The sequence below is a fragment of the Gossypium hirsutum genome, chromosome A12, assembly GCF_007990345.1.
Source record: "Gossypium hirsutum isolate 1008001.06 chromosome A12, Gossypium_hirsutum_v2.1, whole genome shotgun sequence".
NCBI classification, from domain to species: Eukaryota; Viridiplantae; Streptophyta; class Magnoliopsida; order Malvales; family Malvaceae; genus Gossypium; species Gossypium hirsutum.
The window spans coordinates 86749768-86770798 of record NC_053435.1 but is presented as its reverse complement, the minus strand read 5'-3'; the positions used below and the strand labels follow the sequence as shown (position 1 = coordinate 86770798).

Here is a 21031-nt window from a genome sequence, read left to right as displayed (position 1 = left end):
TAGTATATATTTTTATTATGTACGTGTATACCTATATATATTCTCATATTTAATATTTTTATTTCACTTTATTTTAATATTTTATTAATGTTATGTTTGTTTCTTTTATATTCCAATGTTATCATTATTATTATTCTTATTATTTTTATTAGTTTATGCTTTGTTCTATATTTATATATTTATAATACGTATATATACTTGATATATTTGTATATACATCGATAATATTATTACTAGTTTTCAATATATGGATATATTACCTAAATATTTAGTATTATGTAAATATTTAACATTATATTATATATGTATTTATATATTACGTATGTACATATACCTTTTAATATTAGATTTTGTATTACGTAAATATTATTTTAAATACTGTATTGTATATATATATCCTTAGTACCACGTTACATATATATTGTGTATATACTTGTTTTCTTACCCCTATTATATTCATTGTTAATACATTTATTTTTTATACATGTATACGTACCCTTTTTATAATATTATTTTTTACACATATATGTATATATTTATCTATGTTTTCATATTCTATAATTTATATGCATTTCTTATTTTATGGCTTAAAATTATACATGCATATACATTTTTACATAATTGTATTTATTGTCATCATTGTTATTTGGCGTTTGTTTATTTATTCATGTACACTTGTGCTTTTTCTAAAAGGTTAGTTCTATTTATTTATTTGTATGCTTTGTTTATGTAATCGCCTCGTCATTTCATTTTGCCTATTGTATTGTTGTTACTCACTTTACTTTGCTCACCTTGTCGTATTCGTTGTTGTTTTGTCAAGCATTGACACTAAACATCAAAAGGAAAATTTTTCTAAATGAGGCAATATTTCGCGTTTGGAAAATCGAGAAAACGTGCCCTAACGTGCTGGGCTTCGATTCCTCGTTCGACTAAATAGCCAAATATCCTCTTAAAGCTTCAAAGTATGGTTTCATTAAACTATAAGGTGATCTTGGTTTCGATGGTTTAGAGTGTCGTGTCCTAATGTGCTGGATGTGATATTCCTTCGGAACAAGAGAATCTTATATTTCAATTCACGTTATCAGAGTTTCTTTTAAGGATCGTATTTTTAAAACTCTTCAAATTTTCAATTTTCGACACTAAGACACTGATTAATCAACTAGGTACCAATTTTGGGCGTATCGAGGGTGCTAATCCTTCCTCGTGCGTAACCGACTCCCGAACCCGTTTTTCTTTTTTTTGAATTTCATAGACCAAAATCTTTGTTTTAATAAAAATTAAGTCGTTTATTAAAAACAACCACTTTTCGAGGTGACCTGATCACACCTTATCAAAAAAGATTGGTGGCGACTTCCGTTTTCATCCTATTTTCAAAATCCAAGTCGACCCTGTTTTCATCCAAAAAATGGTGTCAACAGCTTGGCGACTCCGCTGGGGACTTTAAATAAGAGAGTCAAGCCACGAGTTGATTACTTTTTGTCTTTGTGTCAAAAATTGAAAACTTGATTTAAAGATACGGTCCTTTTATTACATTTCATTTGCCTTTATTTTGGCTTTTATTATTTGTTTATAATTACTGCTTTGTTTAGAGTTTAGGTGTATATTTCTGCACATTCCATTGCATGACCGTTGGTCACACCTTTTAAGTGGGAGTGAGAAACTACGCCTTCGTGAGGTTTTCACCTCCGCATGGGATAGTGAATCGCTTCCGGGATACATCCGTACCTATGTCTTCGTGAGATTTTCATCTCCGCATGGCCATAGAGAAATGTATCCCCCTGAACCGAACTCGGTCCGCATGAGCCTATAATGGGTGAGGATCGAGGAATCTGCTGGTTCGGGTACCCTTACTTTAGAACCAAACCTCATGTAGTGAACCTTAGGAGCCCACCCTAGGTAGAACCACTTCGAACCCCTAGTATTCACCCAAATAGGTGTTCTATTTATTATTGCTTGCTTTTGCTTTGTACTAACCTGTTTTCTTTTTGTTATGATTGCATTGCATTTTCATCATAAAAAGAGGTGTTGATTCACGATCAGTTGTTAAATAGAGAGCTTGTCATAAGGAAATGGGTTTCTTGATAAAGTGGATAATAATACGGTTGTTCGAATATGGTCCAAGAAAACGTGATAAGAGAAGGATGATAGTTTAATGGAGGACCACACAACCATTGATCCGTGGCCCGAGAATTTAATGTGACAAGGATTATTTGAGAGCCGCTGAACTTTCTTAAAAGAGAAGCCAACGAGCACCATGAGGTTTAGTGAGCAACGAGTCACGGCTCGGATTGAGTAAAAAGGAGATATAAGATACGTCTCTTTTGAAGAGTTCGTGAGACTTATCTTAACGCTCGAACGAAGAAAATGATCGAATGTCTCCGCATATGAGGGCAAAGCCGTATATGTATCCGCTTTATGTAAAGAGATTTGTTTTCTAGTAAAGTTGTTCTAATAGAATTGAATCAAGAATCAACGTCTCTTTTTGCATTCATTGCAAGCATCTTTTTATTCATTAACATTACATTTCATTGCATACAATAAATTTCCTAAAATCCAAAAGTGTATTGAGTTCAGAACTTTAGTATAGAGCCAGATAGATGAAAAAGAATTAGAATTCTTTGAATATATCGATGGATTGGAAAGTAAAGATGTTTGTGCCTTTGAAGAAAGAACTAAAAAACCTATCAGGGACTTGTTTCTACATCCCTAGAGGCGTTCTAAACAACTGGACTGCAGAAGAGATCCCTATAACATTTAGAACTAATTCAGAGTAATATTCAGAACACTTGTTGCCCTGAACCAGGGGTGATAAGAATCTTTTGTAAAAGGCACATGTCCAAAATCTAATTTCAGTGAAAACTTATCATTCAATTTCATCTTGAGCAAATATTCTTTCATTCTTTTCATTCCCTTTATAATCATACTATGCATATAAGTATTCTTAGATTCTTTTATTTGGGCCTCCATTTGTTCCAATAACAGGTCTTCAAATATCAACGAGATGAGCGACGCTGTTACTAATTTAGAGTCTCTATTTGAACAAGACATGAGTATAGATGATCCTCAAGATTTTGAAGGTGACCAAGACAACGTTTTATCTCTGGATTTGTTAAGAATGATTGAAGAAGAAGGAAAACAAATTCTACCCTATAAGGAATCAGTAGAAGTTGTGATCTTAGAAGAGGGCAGAGAGGTAAAAATTGGCGCTTGCATTGCCAAGGAAACAAGGCAAGACCTTGTTGAGTTGCTTCAAGAGTTTAAAGATGTCTTCGCGTGGTCCTACCAAGATATGCCAGGGTTAAGTACTGATATCGTGGTACACCGATTGCCTATAAAGGAAGAATGCAAACCAGTCCAACAAAAGCTCCGAAGGATGAGGCCTGATGTCTTGCTAAAAATAAATGAAGAAGTTAAAAAGCAATTTGATGCTGGTTTCTTACAGGTTGTCAAGTACTCAGAATGGGTAGCCAATATAGTCCCTGTTCCTAAGAAAGATGGGAATGTGCGAATGTGTGTGGACTACAGAGACTTGAACAAAGCCAGCCCAAAAGATAATTTCCCACTGCCTCATATCGATACCTTGGTAGACAACATGGCCGGATACTCACTGTTCTCTTTCATGGATGGTTTCTTCGGGTACAACCAAATTAAGATGCTTTCTGAAGACAGGGAGAAGACCACATTCATAACGATGTGGGGGACGTTTTGTTATAAAGTGATGCCTTTTGGATTGAAAAATGCGAGAGCAACGTATCAGAGAGCCATGGTAGCATTATTCCATGATATGATGCATAAAGAGATAGAAGTTTATGTTGATGACATGATCGCAAAATCCAGAACAGAAGGGGAACACGTGCAAGTTCTGAGAAAACTGTTTCTAAGGTTAAGGAAGTTCCAGCTAAAACTTAACCCAGCCAAGTGTACTTTCGGGGCTAGATCAGGAAAATTGCTAGGATTCTTAGTCAGCGAAAAAGGAATTGAAATTGACCCAGACAAAGTTAAGGCCATACAAGAATTACATCCACCAAGTACTCAAAAAAAAGTTTGGGGTTTTCTAGGAAGACTAAATTACATCGCTCGATTCATTTCACAATTAACTAAGAAATGTGACCCCATATTTTGTCTTCTTAAGAAACACAATCCAGGTGTATGGGATAAGGAGTGCCAGAAAACTTTCGAAAAAGTTAAACATTACTTGTCCAACGCCCCAGTACTGATGCCACCTTGCCCTGACAAGCCACTAATACTATACTTGGCAGTATTTGAGAATTCCATGGGGGGTGTGCTCGGCCAACATGATGAGTCAGGACGAAAAGAAAGAGCGATCTATTATCTCAGTAAGAAGTTCACTGAATGCGAAACGAGATATTCGCCAATTGAAAAATTATGTTACGCATTAGTTTGGACTACTCGGAGATTGAGACAATACATGTTGTACCATACGACTTGGTTAATCTCAAAGTTAGACCCTCTGAAATACATGATGGAGTCAACTGCTCTAAACGGAAGGATGGCCCGATGGCAAATTCTACTATCTGAATTTAACATAACCTATGTGAATCAAAAGGCTGTAAAAGGGAGCGCGATAGCAGATTTTCTAGCAAGTAGAGCCCTGGACGATTATGAGCCTTTGAACTTTGATTTCCCAAATGAGGATCTGATGTATGTGGCAACTACTGAAGCAAGCACACAAGAAGGCAATACTTGGAAATTAAATTTCGACGGAGCCTCAAATGCCATGGGCAACGAGATTGGGGCAGTCTTGGTATCTCCAAACGGTGATCATTATCCTTTCACCAGTAAACTAGATTTGATTGCACAAATAACATGGCGGAATATGAAGCATGTATCATGGGAATCTGCGCGGCTATGGAACGCAAAATCAAGGTACTTGAGGTATATGAGGATTCGGCATTGGTAATTTATCAGCTCAAAGGCGAATGGGAAACAAGAGACCCTAAGTTGATTAGTTACCGAAGGATAGTCCTAGAATCGATTGAGGAGTTTGACGACATCACTTTTTGTTTCCTCCTACGAGACGAGAATCAGATGGCCGACGCTTTAGCTACATTAGCTTCCATGATCAAAGTAAATAGACCAGAGGATGTGAAACCTATCCAAATGAGCATTTATGATGCTCCAGCCCACTGTTGTAACATTGACGAGGAAGAAGAAAAGGACGACAACCCTTGGTATCAGGACATATTGCGATACGTGAAAAATCGTGAATACCCAAACCAAGCAACTGAGAATGACAAAAGAATGTTGAGGAGGCTGGCCAGTGATTATGTCTTAGATGGAGAGATCCTGTACAAAAGAGGAAAAGATCAGGTGCTGTTAAGATGTGTGGACGCTGTGGAGGCCAAACAGATCTTGGAAGAAGTCCATGATGGTATTTGTGGAACACACGCTAACGGTTTCACAATGGCCAGACAAATCATGAGATTTAGATATTATTGGTCTACCATGGAAGGAGACTGCATCAAGTATGCTAAGAAGTGCCATAAATGCCAGATTTACGGAGACAAAATCCATGTGCCTCCATCACCTCTTCATGTCATGACTTCCCCATGGCCTTTCTCCATGTGGGGCATGGACGTCATTGGGCCGATATCGCCAAAGGCTTCAAACAGACATCGTTTCATTTTTGTAGTGATTGACTACTTTACTAAGTGGGTAGAGGCTACTTCTTACACCAACGTCACAAAGGCAGCTGTCAGCAAGTTTTTAAAGAAGGAAATCATATGTCGGTATGGAATGCCCGAAAGGATTATATCTGACAACACATTAAATTTGAATAATAGCACGATAGCAGAAGTTTGTAGTCAATTCAAGATCAAGCACCACAACTCATCGCCATATCGTCCGAAGATGAATGGTGCGGTGGAGGCAGCCAATAAAAATATCAAAAAGATTGTGGGAAAAATGACCGAGACTTATAGAGATTGGCACGAGAAGTTGCCATTCGCCCTCTATGCTTATCGAACGTCCGTCAGGACTTCTACCGGGGCAACACCATTCTCTTTGGTTTATGGAATGGAGGCAGTGCTACCAATTGAGGTTGAAATTCCCTCCCTCCGAGTTTTTTCAGAACTAAAGTTAGACGAAGCAGAATGGGTCCAATCTCGATATGATCAGCTGAACTTGATTGAAGAAAGGAGGTTAAGAGCTATCCGTCATGGTCAAATGTACCAGAAACGAATGATGCAAGCTTACAATAAGAAAGTTCGTCCTAGAAACTTCCATGAAGGGGACTTGGTACTGAAGAAGGTCCTTCCCATACAAAAAGACTTCAGAGGAAAGTGGATGCCAAACTGGGAGGGACCTTATGTAGTAAAAAAGGCCTTTTCAGGAGGGGCATTAATTTTAACTGGGATGGATGGCAAAAGCTTGCCCAATCCTGTGAATTCGGATTCAGGGAAGAGGTACTTTGCCTAAAAAAAAAAGGAGAGGCCAAGGCGAAAACCCGCAAAGGGCACCTTGAGACCAAAGGGGTTTTGAATTGAAAACCCAGGAATGGGCAATTCAAATTTTCGATCAAAGATGAGGCATAGAGTAGTTTTGTCTTCTCCGAATTAACAAGAAAGAAAGATGCTACATCTTGGGGCATCAACAAAGCCTTCTAGGACTTCTAAACACATATCAAGTTCAAAAGGGTCCTTAAGAAGTTTGGGGCAGAGAAGCTCATGCTACGATATCTGGGGCACCTATTTCCATTTTATTCATTTTTTGTATTTTTGACAAAATACATCATCTTGATTAATTTATTCTCGTTTTGTATTCTAGCAACATTTGCTATCTTGATTAATTTGTTCATTTAGAGCTTTGCTCTCAGCAAATTTTCATCTTATCCGTTGTGATAATCTTTTTCATCTTATTCATCTCGTATCTCAGCAAAATTTGCTATCTTGATTTGTTTGTTTAGAGCTTTGCTATCAACAAAATTTCATTTTGTCCATTTTGATAATCTTTTTCAAGCATTTTTCATTGAAATAACGATTAATGGACTAACAATACACATGCCGAAGGAGTTCTGCATATTACTCTGAAAGTTTCTAAATAATACGAGGACCTGAAACAGGACTATTGTTTAGAACTAACCAAACCTAAGGGTTGGAAACATTTGAGAAAAGAATAGTCTAAATTGCAACTATTTCCTTGGGTTTTTCTGTCAAAGATACCAGCTGAACGAGAAGGGGCGGTGATAGAACCTTTAATAAATTTTGAGTAATGACAACCTAAGCATTTAAAAGGGGATCATTCTCATGACATTCTGCAAATATCATTCATACACATCTAGTTAGGAGCATTTGATCCACTCTGATCATATCATCCTAAACACTAGGCGTAAATAGGTCCATAAAATTGATTTTATAGGTCAAAGGAACAGATCCTATACCCTTGAAGTTGCAATGGGATGGATTGAAGTCATGAAAACAGATCTTGTCTTCATGTATTGGCGTGAAGTAGATCGAAGATAGCAGGTCCTATCTTCCTACATTGATAGGAAGTGGATCCAAGATGCAGATCTTGTCTTCCCATATTGGTGGCGAAGTAGATCGCAGAAAGCAGATCTTGTCTTCATGTATTGGCGTGAAGTAGATCGAAGATAGCAGGTCCTATCTTCCTACATTGATAGGAAGTGGATCCAAGATACAGATCTTGTCTTCCCATATTGGTGGCGAAGTAGATCGCAGAAAGCAGATCTTGTCTTCATGTATTGGCGTAAAGTAGATCGAAGATAGCAGGTCCTATCTTCCTACATTGATAGGAAGTGGATCCAAGATGCAGATCTTGTCTTCCCATATTGGTGGCGAAGTAGATCGCAGAAAGCAGATCTTGTCTTCATGTATTGGCGTGAAGTAGATCGAAGATAGCAGGTCCTATCTTCCTACATTGATAGGAAGTGGATCCAAGATGCAGATCTTGTCTTCCCATATTAGTGGTGAAGTAGATCGCAGAAAGCAGATCTTGTCTTCATGTGTTGGCGTGAAGTAGATCGAAGGTAGCAGATCCTACCTTCCTATATTGGTAGGAAGTGGATCGAAGATGCAGATCTTGTCTTCCCATATTGGTGGTGAAGTAGATCGAAGAAAGCAGATCTTGTCTTCATGTATTGGCGTGAAGTAGATCGAAGGTAGCAGATCCTATCTTCCTATATTGGTAGGAAGTGGATCGAAGATGCAGATCTTGTCTTCCCATATTGGTGGCGAAGTAGATCGCAGAAAGCAGATCTTGTCTTCATGTATTGGCGTGAAGTAGATCGAAGGTAGCAGATCCTATCTTCCTATATTGGTAGGAAGTGGATCGAAGATGCAGATCTTGTCTTCCCATATTGGTGGCGAAGTAGATCGCAGAAAGCAGATCTTGTCTTCATGTATTAGCGTGAAGTAGATCGAAGATAGCAGGTCCTATCTTCCTATATTGGTAGGAAGTGGATCCAAGATGCAGATCTTGTCTTCCCATATTGGTGGCGAAGTAGATCGCAGAAAGCAGATCTTGTCTTCATGTATTGGCGTGAAGTAGATCGAGGATAGCAGGTCCTATCTTCCTATATTGATAGGAAGTGGATCCAAGATGCAGATCTTGTCTTCATGTATTGGCGTGAAGTAGATCGAAGATAACAGGTCCTGTCTCCCTATATTGGTAGGGAGTGGATCGAAGAAAGCAAATCTTGTCTTCATGTATTGGCGTGAAGTAGATCGAAGGTAGCAGATCCTATCTTCCTATATTGGTAGGAAGTGGATCGAAGATGCAGATCTTGTCTTCCCATATTGGTGGCGAAGTAGATCGAAGAAAGCAGATCTTGTCTTCATGTATTGGCGTGAAGTAGATCGAAGGTAGCAGATCCTATCTTCCTATATTGGTAGGAAGTGGATCGAAGATGCAGATCTTGTCTTCCCATATTGGTGGCGAAGTAGATCGCAGAAAGCAGATCTTGTCATCATGTATTAGCGTGAAGTAGATCGAAGATAGCAGGTCCTATCTTCCTATATTGATAGTAAGTGGATCCAAGATACAGATCTTGTCTTCCCATACTGGTGGTGAAGTAGATCGAAGAAAGCAGATCTTGTCCCTGTATTTGACAGTGGAATAGATTGAGGATTGCAGATCTTGCCTTCTTGTATTTGGTAGCGAAGCAGATCGACGATGGCAGATTTTACCTCCCTAACTACAGTGGAGTATATTGAAGCCGATAACTCTATCTCCCTGCATTCAACAGTGGAATAGAGTGAAGATTACAGATCTTATTCCCCTAAGCAGTAGTGGAGCAGACTAAAAACACAAATCTCATCCCCATGGAGTCATAACAAAGTAGATTGAAGCTACAAGGCGTATCTGAAGTTGCCGTGAAGTGGATCAAAGCAAGAAGACGCAGTGGACTGAAATGAGGTTACTTAAAGAAGATAAGCACCATAAAATCAAGACTCGGTGAGACCGGGCAAAATTGGCCTTCTTAGTCTTTGCTCTGTTCTCGTTACACGACAACAAGCAAAGAGGGGCAGCTGTACGAGCCCATTTTGCCCGGGCCCATACCAACAAAATAACTCAAATAATAAACCCAAAAGTAACAGCCCATTTACAAACCCAAAATCTGACCCAAAATTTAAACCCAAACAAATCAAAACCCTAAAGCCCAAAAGGCCCAAAATCTAATATATTTTTCAGCAAAATTTCAGCAGCAAACCCCAACTCTCCATGCCACCATGTCGGCCACCATGCCCCTCAGCCTTGGCCACCACGCCCCACGCGTCTGACACTCCCACCAACTCCTCCATGTGCGCCCACTTGTTGATTTCCGTCACCTGCAGAATAAGACAAAAAGAAAGCAAACACTAAGACAGAGGCAGACGGTAGGAAGCAATGGCAAGAAATTTAAAATATTGTATTGAAATGGCTATAAATGCCAGATCTGAATGTAATAGGGGGGATTTTTATGTTTTTTTTTGGAGATTTCAAAGGGAAGAATTGGTTGTATTTTGGGGGGGTTTCTCTTTGTTTTTTTTTCCGGCATTTTAATACAAAAAGCAGAGAAAAATACAAAAAAAGGGGAAACAAGGAACGAAAACATAAATCAGAAGGTGATTTTGTTTTTTTATTTTTCTCTATTATCTTCTTAAATCCATTTTTTTCTTTTCTTCCTCATTTCTAGCATATATATACACATATAATCGAAAAATAAAAAAAAAACAAAAAAATAAATTTTTTACCTTTTCCAGCCACCGCGTGCGGTGGCCGGCGCCGGCGCCGGCGAGCCTCCGGTGACCGGCCCCCTGGCCGGATTCCCCTTCCCCCTCCCTTCTCTCTCCCTTCTCTCTTCCCTCTCTCTCTTTTTTTTTTTCTTTCCCTCTCCCCAAATGATTTTTTTGGTTAGTTTAGGCCTTATATAGCCCTCCAAAACGACGTCGTTTTGGGGGCTACACTTAAGCCCCAAAACGACGTCGTTTTGGCCATGCCCGACCCATCCGACCCGACCCGCTAGAGGATCTGCGTGTTTTCATTTGAATGGGATATTTATGCGCGCAGTCTTTCCGCTTTTCTGATGCTTCACAATTAAGTTTTTTATGGTTTTCAATTTGGCCCTATAATTTCTCGCGCTTTTCGATTTAGTCCCCGCCAATGTGCTGCGTTTTAATGGAAAGGAATAATTGTTGTTTCGGTCCCCCAACGTTTCACGCGCGTACAATTAAGTCCCTTTTCTTTGTTTTCATTTCAAATTGGCCCCACAACTTTGTTTTTAATTCAATTTTAGTCCTTTTTTTGTTGATTTTTATATCTTTATTAAATATCCTTGTTATTTTTATATTATTAGTATTATTAGTATTACCATTATTATTATTATGTATTAGTATATATTTTTATTATGTACGTGTATACCTATATATATTCTCATATTTAATATTTTTATTTCACTTTATTTTAATATTTTATTAATGTTATGTTTGTTTCTTTTATATTCCAATGTTATCATTATTATTATTCTTATTATTTTTATTAGTTTATGCTTTGTTATATATTTATATATTTATAATACGTATATATACTTGATATATTTGTATATACCTCGATAATATTATTACTAGTTTTCAATATATGGATATATTACCTAAATATTTTAGTATTATGTAAATATTTTAACATTATATTATATATGTATTTATATATTACGTATGTACATATACCTTTTAATATTAGATTTTGTATTACGTAAATATTATTTTAAATACTGTATTGTATATATATATATCCTTAGTACCACGTTACATATATATTGTGTATATACTGGTTTTCTTACCCCTATTATATTCATTGTTAATACATTTATTTTTTTATACATGTATATGTACCCTTTTATAATATTATTTTTTACACATATATGTATATATTTATCTATGTTTTCATATTCTATAATTTATATGCATTTCTTATTTTATGGCTTAAAATTATACATGCATATACATTTTTACATAATTGTATTTATTGTCATCATTGTTATTTGGCGTTTGTTTATTTATTCATGTAACTTGTGCTTTTTCTAAAAGGTTAGTTCTATTTATTTATTTGTATGCTTTGTTTATGTAATCGCCTCGTCATTTCATTTTGCCTATTGTATTGTTGTTACTCACTTTACTTTGCTCACCTTGTCGTATTCGTTGTTGTTTTGTCAAGCATTGACACTAAACATCAAAAGGAAAATTTTTCTAAATGAGGCAATATTTCGCGTTTGGAAAATCGAGAAAACGTGCCCTAACGTGCTGGGCTTCGATTCCTCGTTCGACTAAATAGCCAAATATCCTCTTAAAGCTTCAAAGTATGGTTTCATTAAACTATAAGGTGATCTTGGTTTCGATGGTTTAGAGTGTCGTGTCCTAACGTGCTGGATGTGATATTCTTTCGGAACAAGAGAATCTTATATTTCAATTCACGTTATCAGAGTTTCTTTTAAGGATCGTATTTTTAAAACTCTTCAAATTTTCAATTTTCGACACTAAGACACTGATTAATCAACTAGGTACCAATTTTGGGCGTATCGAGGGTGCTAATCCTTCCTCGTGCGTAACCGACTCCCGAACCCGTTTTTCTTTTTTTTGAATTTCATAGACCAAAATCTTTGTTTTAATAAAAATTAAGTCGTTTATTAAAAACAACCACTTTTCGAGGTGACCCGATCACACCTTATCAAAAAAGATTGGTGGCGATTTCCTTTTTCATCCTATTTTCAAAATCCAAGTCGACCCTGTTTTCATCCAAAAAATGGTGTCAACACTCCTATTTAGCACCAATCGATAAATTCTGAACAAACTCTTGCATGAAATAGAATTCGTATCAAAAGTGTAGAGCATATCAATCACGGTTTCTAAAACTAGGTGTTTCTCATCTGGTGAGGCAGTATAAAACTTTGACTCCTGGTAATGGAAGAGGAACCGACCGATAATTACATGATTGTACTTCCGAGAAACCATAGATTTTATCAGCATTTCGATCATATCGGGACTCAAAACTGAAAGGTCTTCGAACCACCAAGTTTCTTGAGAGAAGCCGTGTTTCAAACTCTCGGTACTTCTGGTATTGCACGCAAGCCAAAACCCAGGACTATCTAGAGAAGAGGTAGATGCACAAGGACTTGCTTCACTAGGAATGGCCAGCCTCCCAACAAGTGAATCCAAGCATCTTTCAACTATACCCGAAGATTGTAAATCTTGGCAATGCTTCAAAGTGGCCAAAAGATCAGACCATGTCCAGTAGCTGATCTCTTCAATGGATTTCATTATTTTTTCTATTAGATTACGGTTTCCTGATATGGAAATTTTCATCTTCAAGAATTGAGCAGCAAAATATAACAAGGAAACATTTGAAGGATTTATGTCAATTTTCCTATTGTTGTAACAAAACCTAGCTATAAGCTCAAAATTCTCTACCCCTCCAGGAAAGTCACGGAATATCACTTTATTTCTCTTGGCATTTGTGGATTTATCAAATAATTTGCTTAACCTGCCCGAGAATGAACAAATAATTTTCTGCCAATGCCAGCCAAAAACAGAATTAGATATTTTATTGTACAACAATGTAAAAAACAAATTTCGTAACACCCTAGCAATGAACAGCCAAAGGTGACAAACAAACAGACAAACAATGGAGAATTATTGTAAAGACAGTCCTCAATCACTTTCTCATAAGAATCTTCATGGGCATAGCGAAAACCCCGTTTAATGCATTTATCAAGCCAAAATAGCAAAAATGTCAAGTAATAAACCCAGGAATGCAGGGAAATGAAGAGTAATCAATGCCATGAAAGCAACCCTCGGCCTTTCTTAAAAGATGGCTGAATAAAAACAAACCAGGACTCGAAGAATGAAAGTACCCCCAAGCAGCAATAATAAATGCCTAGACGAAAACAAGAAACACTACAACACTCCTGTAAAATCCGTGAACAGTGTGACTCTCAGGAAAGATGGAAAAGTGGTAAGAACGTATGACCCACAATAGGAGGGGCATTAAATGTTGGAGGTGCAATTGAAAATTACACCACATTTCTTACACTGTAGAAACAAGACAAGAGTTTTCAGAAGAGCTCATCCAAAAATTTCATTTTGTTTGTTTGGTGTAGCGCATCAAATTGAGCACAACATGATTGAATGAAATGCTGCCATTCTAAAGAGAAAGCAAGAAAAAAAAGAATCCTTTTTCCCCTTGAAAAATGCAACTTTATAAGCAAAGTTTGAGAAAAAATGAAGAACAGAATTAAGATACCTTGTCTAGCAGGAAAGTCTCCTCTCCATTAACATCCACTTCAAGATCACAGCAAACTGCCATGACCCAAAATAACCACAAATCAAGAATTTTTTTCTTTCTTCTTGGAACTTGTATCAGATATGAAGAAAAGATGACATAGTTAACCACCCGACGAACTCAGAGAAGTGATGAGGAAGTGAAAAGGGAAGAAAGGAGAAGTACCCAAAGTCAGAAAGCCATATACCATTATTCTTTAGAAAACAAAAAGACAAACAGAAACAAATATTATATAGTCACGGAACTGAGTTTGGTGATGTGAAAAAAATTAGGGAATTGTAATCAAATAGGTGCAGCATCAAAGTGGTGATTTCTCAACTAGTATAAACAAAGAGAAGACTCTAAAAATTGTGCTAAAAGAAAGAGTGCAAGGAAGCAACAAGCAATAAGCAACAAGGTGTACAAGACAGAGATGACATATATAATATTAAATCAGCAGTAGTTTAACAGTAGTTTGTGTGACCTCTAGGCCCTAACCTCCACATGACATTCTTGTTTCTTCTATATGAGCTATAAACACTTACAAATCAAGTGAGAACAATGGTATGTTTTACTGAAAAACGTTGTGTTTTTTCTAGGGAGGGGACCCCATTACAAAGCTTAGAAGTTTAGAAGTGGAGCTCTTTTGCTGGCTTTCCTTCTCTCTCGTAGTAATGTTCTTATGGTTCCCCACTAAAACATTCATCTTTTTAGTTGGGATGATGGTTGATGCTTATTATTGTTTGATGTTTGTTTCCCCCAATACACTATTGTTAATCGTGTTTGGATTCTCCTTAAAGATTTTTCTTTTTGCTAATTGATACAACTGGATTTGCTGAGTGGCTGACTAATCAAATTCAGATCCATTCTTCATGTCAATAAGATAATTTAGAGGACACTGCAATACTAGTATTTCTTATTTCAGATATCAACTAGAGATAGACTTCTGATGATTTCATTTGCTTTTCTTTTAACTATTTATTCAATTTAATGTTATTGGTAAGATTGAATATCTCATTCTTATGAAATATTAAGTTCAATTTTTTTAAATGATTATGTTAGGTTGATTTAGGCTTCTTCACGGACTAGGCTACTCGTTTAAGCTTAAGAGTTCATCCTAAATTTGGAGGTTTTGTGCAAAAATATTATGCTCGAAAATAGGCTTGGGTAAAAAATTAGTCCTTTTAAAAAATGGGTTAAGCTTAGACTTAAAAAATATTATGTTATTTTTATATATGATGTAATTTATCTATAATATATATAAAAACACGAGTTTAGAAAAAAAATTGAACTGACAAGAATACCATTTTTTTCATAATATTACTAAATTAACCATTTTTTTCATAATATTACTAAATTAACATTTAAAAATAATTATAATCAATTTAAAAAATTGAAAAAAAATTATCATGGTAGTTATATTAAAATAAAAGTTTTGATAATCATAATAAATTTGAATTTATTATTGAAAAAAAAGAAATATATTATAATAAAAAAGTTGTGATATTGTGAGTTTATTTGAATTTTTAATTTAATTCCAATATTAAATTGAACTTTGATTTGATATTAGGGGTTAATTTAAAATTTCATATTTAAGTGAGGGATTGATTCATTGATTGTGTAGTTAACATTTTCATTTTAAAGTTTAGTTAAATAAACATATTTATTTATTATTATTTAGACTAGGATTTTATATTATTAATTTTTCTTAGGATAATTATTAGAATAGGATGATTATTATTAGATTTATAGTAGGATATTTGTGGATTTTATTAATATTGTTATTAATTAATTAGGAGTCAGATGAATTAGTATTATTTTATAAATAGTTTTTATTTATTTAGATTAATTAGTATTATCTTGTAGATTGATTAAATCATTAAGTTAGATTAATCTAGAATTTTAAGTTTTCTTTTTACTATAAAAAGGGAGTTAATTTGTATGATAAAGGGATATTAGGGGTCAGCATTTAGTTGAGTTAAGTAAAAAAATTTCGAGTTAGTTGAATTGACGAATCATATTTCAGTAACCGAATTCAATTTGAATTTCTTTTTGAATCGAGTAAAAAAATTTTGAGTTGAGTTAATGAATCCAATTATTTATATTCAATGTTGCATTTACACGGACTGATTATTTAACTAGTAGACAAAGTACAAGATTATTTAACTGTACAATTAAGGTTGATGGATAAACATTTATCAAAACGACGTAGTTTTGCCTTTTCTTATTTAAAATTTCAAATAATTCAAAATGTGTAATTCATAATCAAGTTAAATTAAAAATTTTGATTGTTTTTGTTCGATTTATTCGAATAACTCAAACTATTTAATTCAAATTTTAAACATTTTATAAATTTTTTTGAATCAAATCGAATTTTACTCACACTAAAAATAAAAACACAAAATCTTACTCGAAACGGAAAATCCTTAGCCCACAATTTTCCTTTTTTCATATTTCTTTTACCCGGTTCAGTCATTGCAACCAATGTTCCTAAAGCATCGCTACTCATCTCGGTTGATTCGCATGCTGTCGTCTCAGTCTCTCGCCTGCCCCAGCCGTTCAATTTAATTCAACTTTGAAAAATCGTCTTTTTTGTTTTTTTAAACTCAGGACTTTCATTTTATTTCTTCTTTCACCTTTTAAAATATCAATATTAATCTTTCAAATTTGTTATGAACTCGTGAAATCTTGGAATTGTGAAATTGTTCATCAAATTACCCTTTTCCCCATTTGTCATTAATTATAAAATTTCATATTTTATGTCGATTGATAAAAATCAATTTTATTTCTTCTTTTGTTTACGTATGTATATGTTGTATATCTCTTTTTATGCATGCATGATTGACATGATTAATATGTATATTATAAGTGTGATTTATTTATAATTGTTGATTTACAAAATAAATTTGATGTATTGAATTTATATACAACATCTAACTCTTATTTATATAATGCATGATATACATATAGGATAATGATTTATGATGGTAAATTCAGGATATAATAACCATAATAATTTTATGTGTATTTGTATAAATATATTGAGGTTAATATTATTGTATGTATATCTTAATGTATTTTTTGTATACATTTATGTATAACCCTTATATATTACTATGTATTATTTTCTAACATTGTTTGTATATTGTCATATGTATTTTTATGTACATTTTGATGTATATAATTATGTATGTTTTTCACTCAAAAACCAATTCACTTATTTAAGTTGACTTAAAAAATCAAACAATTCAACTTGAATGACTAGAATTTTTGATAATTAAAAAATGTAGAAAATAATTTTGATAATATGATAAAAAATTAAAAAATAAAATAAAATGATGTGTCTCTTCTTGGAGTGGAATAGCGGGAGTTTGTGGCAACTCATCCTTGATGAATTTTTGTAAAAGCCTTTGGTGTTGGTCTTAATTAAATGTTCAAACAATGATTGAAACTAGGCAAGTTAATTAACAAATGATAAAGAGATATATAATAAATGGTACACACAATTTATTATAGTAATTCAGATACTACTTTTACTCTTGTCAGAATAGTTCAAAGATGACTAAATTACAATAAATAATTATAACCCAACACAATTACTCACCCCAAAAACATCACTTACAAACAAAGTTTACTATCTGCACAATACTTGGATACAAGAAATTAATAGATTTGAAAATGACAAAAACAAGCTATAATTTGAAGTTTGAATGCTAGCTTTCAGCTCCAAACAAATTCGAAATAGCTGTATCACCAAGTAAAGCCAAGTGAAACAAGATAAAGATAAAGCCTGGTATCAATAAAATACTCCTCTTCCTTCTCCCATGCAAAACTAAATTCTCTACTAAACATAAAAATAATTTTACATCATTCGCTAATAAAAAACTAACCAATATAAAATCGAGTTAGAATTGTCAATAAAACGCACTACACTTTCAACTTTTTAAACTTATTGCCTCAACTGATGTTGGAACAAATCATGCAATAGCTGAACCAAAGGCATTTCAAGTCCCAACAGTTTTGGTTTTTTTTTTTTTTTTAACTTATTGTCTCAACTTATTGCCTCGACTGTTTTGTGTGTTGAATGAACATATCTCTGTCAAGTTTGTCCTCCGCGAAGCAAATTGCTTAGTGAATCTAATTCCTGAATGCTTCCTTTGTTTTATGAATATATTTCTTCTCGACCCAAAAAAAAAAAAGGGCTAGCAATGGTACTTTGTTTAGGCAAATTGTAGGAATAGAGAAAGTAGTTGATAACTTCCTTTGGGCTTCAAAAATGTGCTACCAAACTGTGAAGAAACCCAACCAAGTCAAACGAATATGTTTGAAATTTGGGTATCCCAATAACCCAACCCAGTGATCTCCATCGCGCTTCCTTGCTTTCATGATTATATCAACTATCGACTCCTTCTTTATCACTCTTTCTTTTGTCTTTTCCTTTGTCACATGCCATTAGCAGTAGGATTCAAGTCATGGCTAGCTCACGTTCCATTATTCTAACCTTCTCAGGGTTTCCCTCTTAAACGTGCCACCACCACCGTTAATCATTTATACCATACATTTGGGAATTTTCTCCACTTTTGATGTGATTTGACTCACATCAACTGCCATATATATAATGATGCATGAGTCTAATGAAGTTATATTTCAACAAACTGCAACTCCATTTCATTTTCTTAAGAATCGAAATAACAATTCATATGTACTTTTCATTTTACCATAATCCACTACCCATACCTATTTACTGACCCTATCAACAATAAATGGGTGATTTTTGCTAATCTGTGAAAAAGTCAAAAAAATTCCAACATCATTTACGGGTCATTGATTTATACCCTACTTTTCTTCTTCCCCATGAAAGGAATCCAGAATATCAGAAGACAAGAAAACATAAAAAAGCAACATTAAAGTATTTATAAAAGAAGCTTTCTCTTTTTTTTTATAGTTTCTTATAAATACCACCTAAGCTAATCCCACTGTTGAACAAAAAAATAAGAAGAATTGCCATTTGTTTCTCTTAGTTTCTTGGAACCCATCTTCAAGTCCTCTATCATAATCAACAATCATAAAATATGCTTAAACTCAGAGGCCTTCTGATTTGTTTTCTGATTGTAGCCATGGATGTTGCAGCAGGGATTCTTGGCATCCAAGCCGAAGTTGCACAAAACAAGGTGTCTTCATAATACTACTATTACCGATTCCGATTACACATGGGAAAGAGTTTACATCATTTTGTTAATCCTATGAATTTATTCACCAGGTTTTATCGCTTTAATATGATCAATGCTTTTGTTTTAACAGGTTAAGCACCTGAGACTGTGGATATTTGAGTGAAGACCCAAGCCATGAGGCTTTCAAGCTAGCTTTGGGTGCAGCAGTTCTGTTAAGCCTAGCCCACGTTCTCATTAACCTGCTGGGTGGGTGCATGTGTGTTTGTTCCCAAGAAGAGTTCCAAAGAGCCTCCCCAAACAGGCAACTCTCAATGGCATGTCTCATTTTCACATGGTAAGTAAGCACATATAATATTCTTTCCTTGCCCGCCTTGCACAAAATCAAGCACTGCCAAATTGGAATTAGGATTTAATCAAAAGTGGATCCTTATGTCATACGTAAATTCTGGGTTGATCAGGATCATATTAGCGGTAGGATTGTCGACGCTGGTGATAGGGATGATATCAAACGACAAAGCCAGGGCGTCATGTGGTTTCATGCACCATCATTTGTTGTCCATTGGGGGGATTGTGTGTTTCGTTCATGGGCTGTTTGCTGTTGCATATTACGTTTCCGCCACTGCAGCTACTGACGAAGAAAAGTAAGGGATGTCATCATTTTGTTTCAACCCCCTCAACTTTACTGATCATTGATAAAACAAAAATGTAAACATCTTTGGGTGACATTATCAGTCTTGCGGGACAGCTGATATTGTTATTTGCTACAGTTTGGTTTTAAGTTATTTTATTAGTTGGGTCATTGGAAGTTTGACACATTTTTTAACATTATCAGTCTCCATAGCATTGCTTTAATAAAAAAAGAGATTTGAAACGAATTGAGCCACAAAGTTTAGTTCTTTACTGTCCCAAATTATTAATGTACAATGCAAAGCCACCTTTGCCGATAGCTCAGTAATTTATAACTGGTGGGGGGGGGGACAGGATTTGGGGTTTTACTTCATTATTATAAGGCCAATGATAGGCACATTGTCGCCATTGGCGAAGCAGAAAACTAGGAAGAGGATCATACAATCCGAAAAATGGGATAATCACTCGGGGGATCAGGCCTTTCTTCAACTCCATGATCTTCAAAAGGCATGACCAATTCCTTCAAATATATATATAATATATTTTTTTTCTATTTTTCTTAAATTTTAATTATCCATTAATTAAATTAAAACAAGTTACATAAGTTAAATACTAAATTATATAATTTAGATTTGCTATAGTAATTTTAGATTTCCTATAATTATTTTTAATAAAATTTAAATCAATTATAACATAATTATGTTATAAATTACTTAAATATATTAAAATAATTTATAATCTAAAATATTTAGTTAATTAAATCCATTTTTATTAATTATTTATTACCCTACATATATTAATTGATATATCAATTTATCCGTTGATGATATTAATTAAAATTGGTGACAAATAATTATATTTGAATTACCATTTCTTATGTCCAATAATAATTAGATACTATAAAAGATTATATGTTTACATATACATAATTATGTAATTATTTATATTAATATGATTTTATCAAATAAATATTCAATTTAAACACGAATTTATAAGTAATCTTATTTAAATTATAACATAATTATATAATTTTTTATATTTTAATTTATAAAATTTATTCATATTTTTTATAACATAAATAAATTCTATGCTTGTAGCGACGTAAAAATTTTGGTTTTGGGATCGCTAACTGTGGCGATTTATTAGAAAATTAGAAATTGAAATTTGGTTTTAAGATAAACCGGGAGTCGCCACCGATCCTTTTTCTAGGTGTGATCGGACACCTATTAGATTTCTTTTTCTTTAAAACGAGAAAAAAAGGCCGAGTTAAGGTCTACGTTAAAATCCAGAGAAAAAAATAGGGTTCCGGAGTCGATTACGCGCGAGGAAGGTATTAGCACCCTCACGACGCCCAAAATTGGTATCTCATGAACACATGTTGTCTTAATTTTCAAAAATACGAATTCAATGTAAAGTTTAGTTGTGATCCGATTAAAAAGACGAGAAATTTTAGTTTATTCCGG

The 21031-nt window shown here is 34.5% G+C and overlaps 1 protein-coding gene and 1 pseudogene across 1 annotated transcript; one reads left to right on the top strand and one right to left on the bottom strand.

The window, feature by feature from the left end:
• Positions 1-12206: 12206 nt before the first annotated feature.
• On the bottom strand, positions 12207-14412 carry LOC107938046 (BTB/POZ domain-containing protein At3g22104). The gene is made up of 2 exons (XM_041082970.1): positions 13753-14412; positions 12207-13019 (listed from the first exon to the last, which is right to left on the bottom strand). The coding sequence occupies exons 1-2, from the start codon at positions 13813-13815 to the stop codon at positions 12210-12212; spliced, it is 873 nt and encodes a 290-aa protein (XP_040938904.1). The 5' UTR covers positions 13816-14412; the 3' UTR covers positions 12207-12209.
• A 4354-nt stretch (positions 14413-18766) lies between these two features.
• LOC107938057 (uncharacterized) lies at positions 18767-19783 on the top strand (annotated as a pseudogene).
• The last annotated feature ends 1248 nt before the right edge of the window (positions 19784-21031 follow it).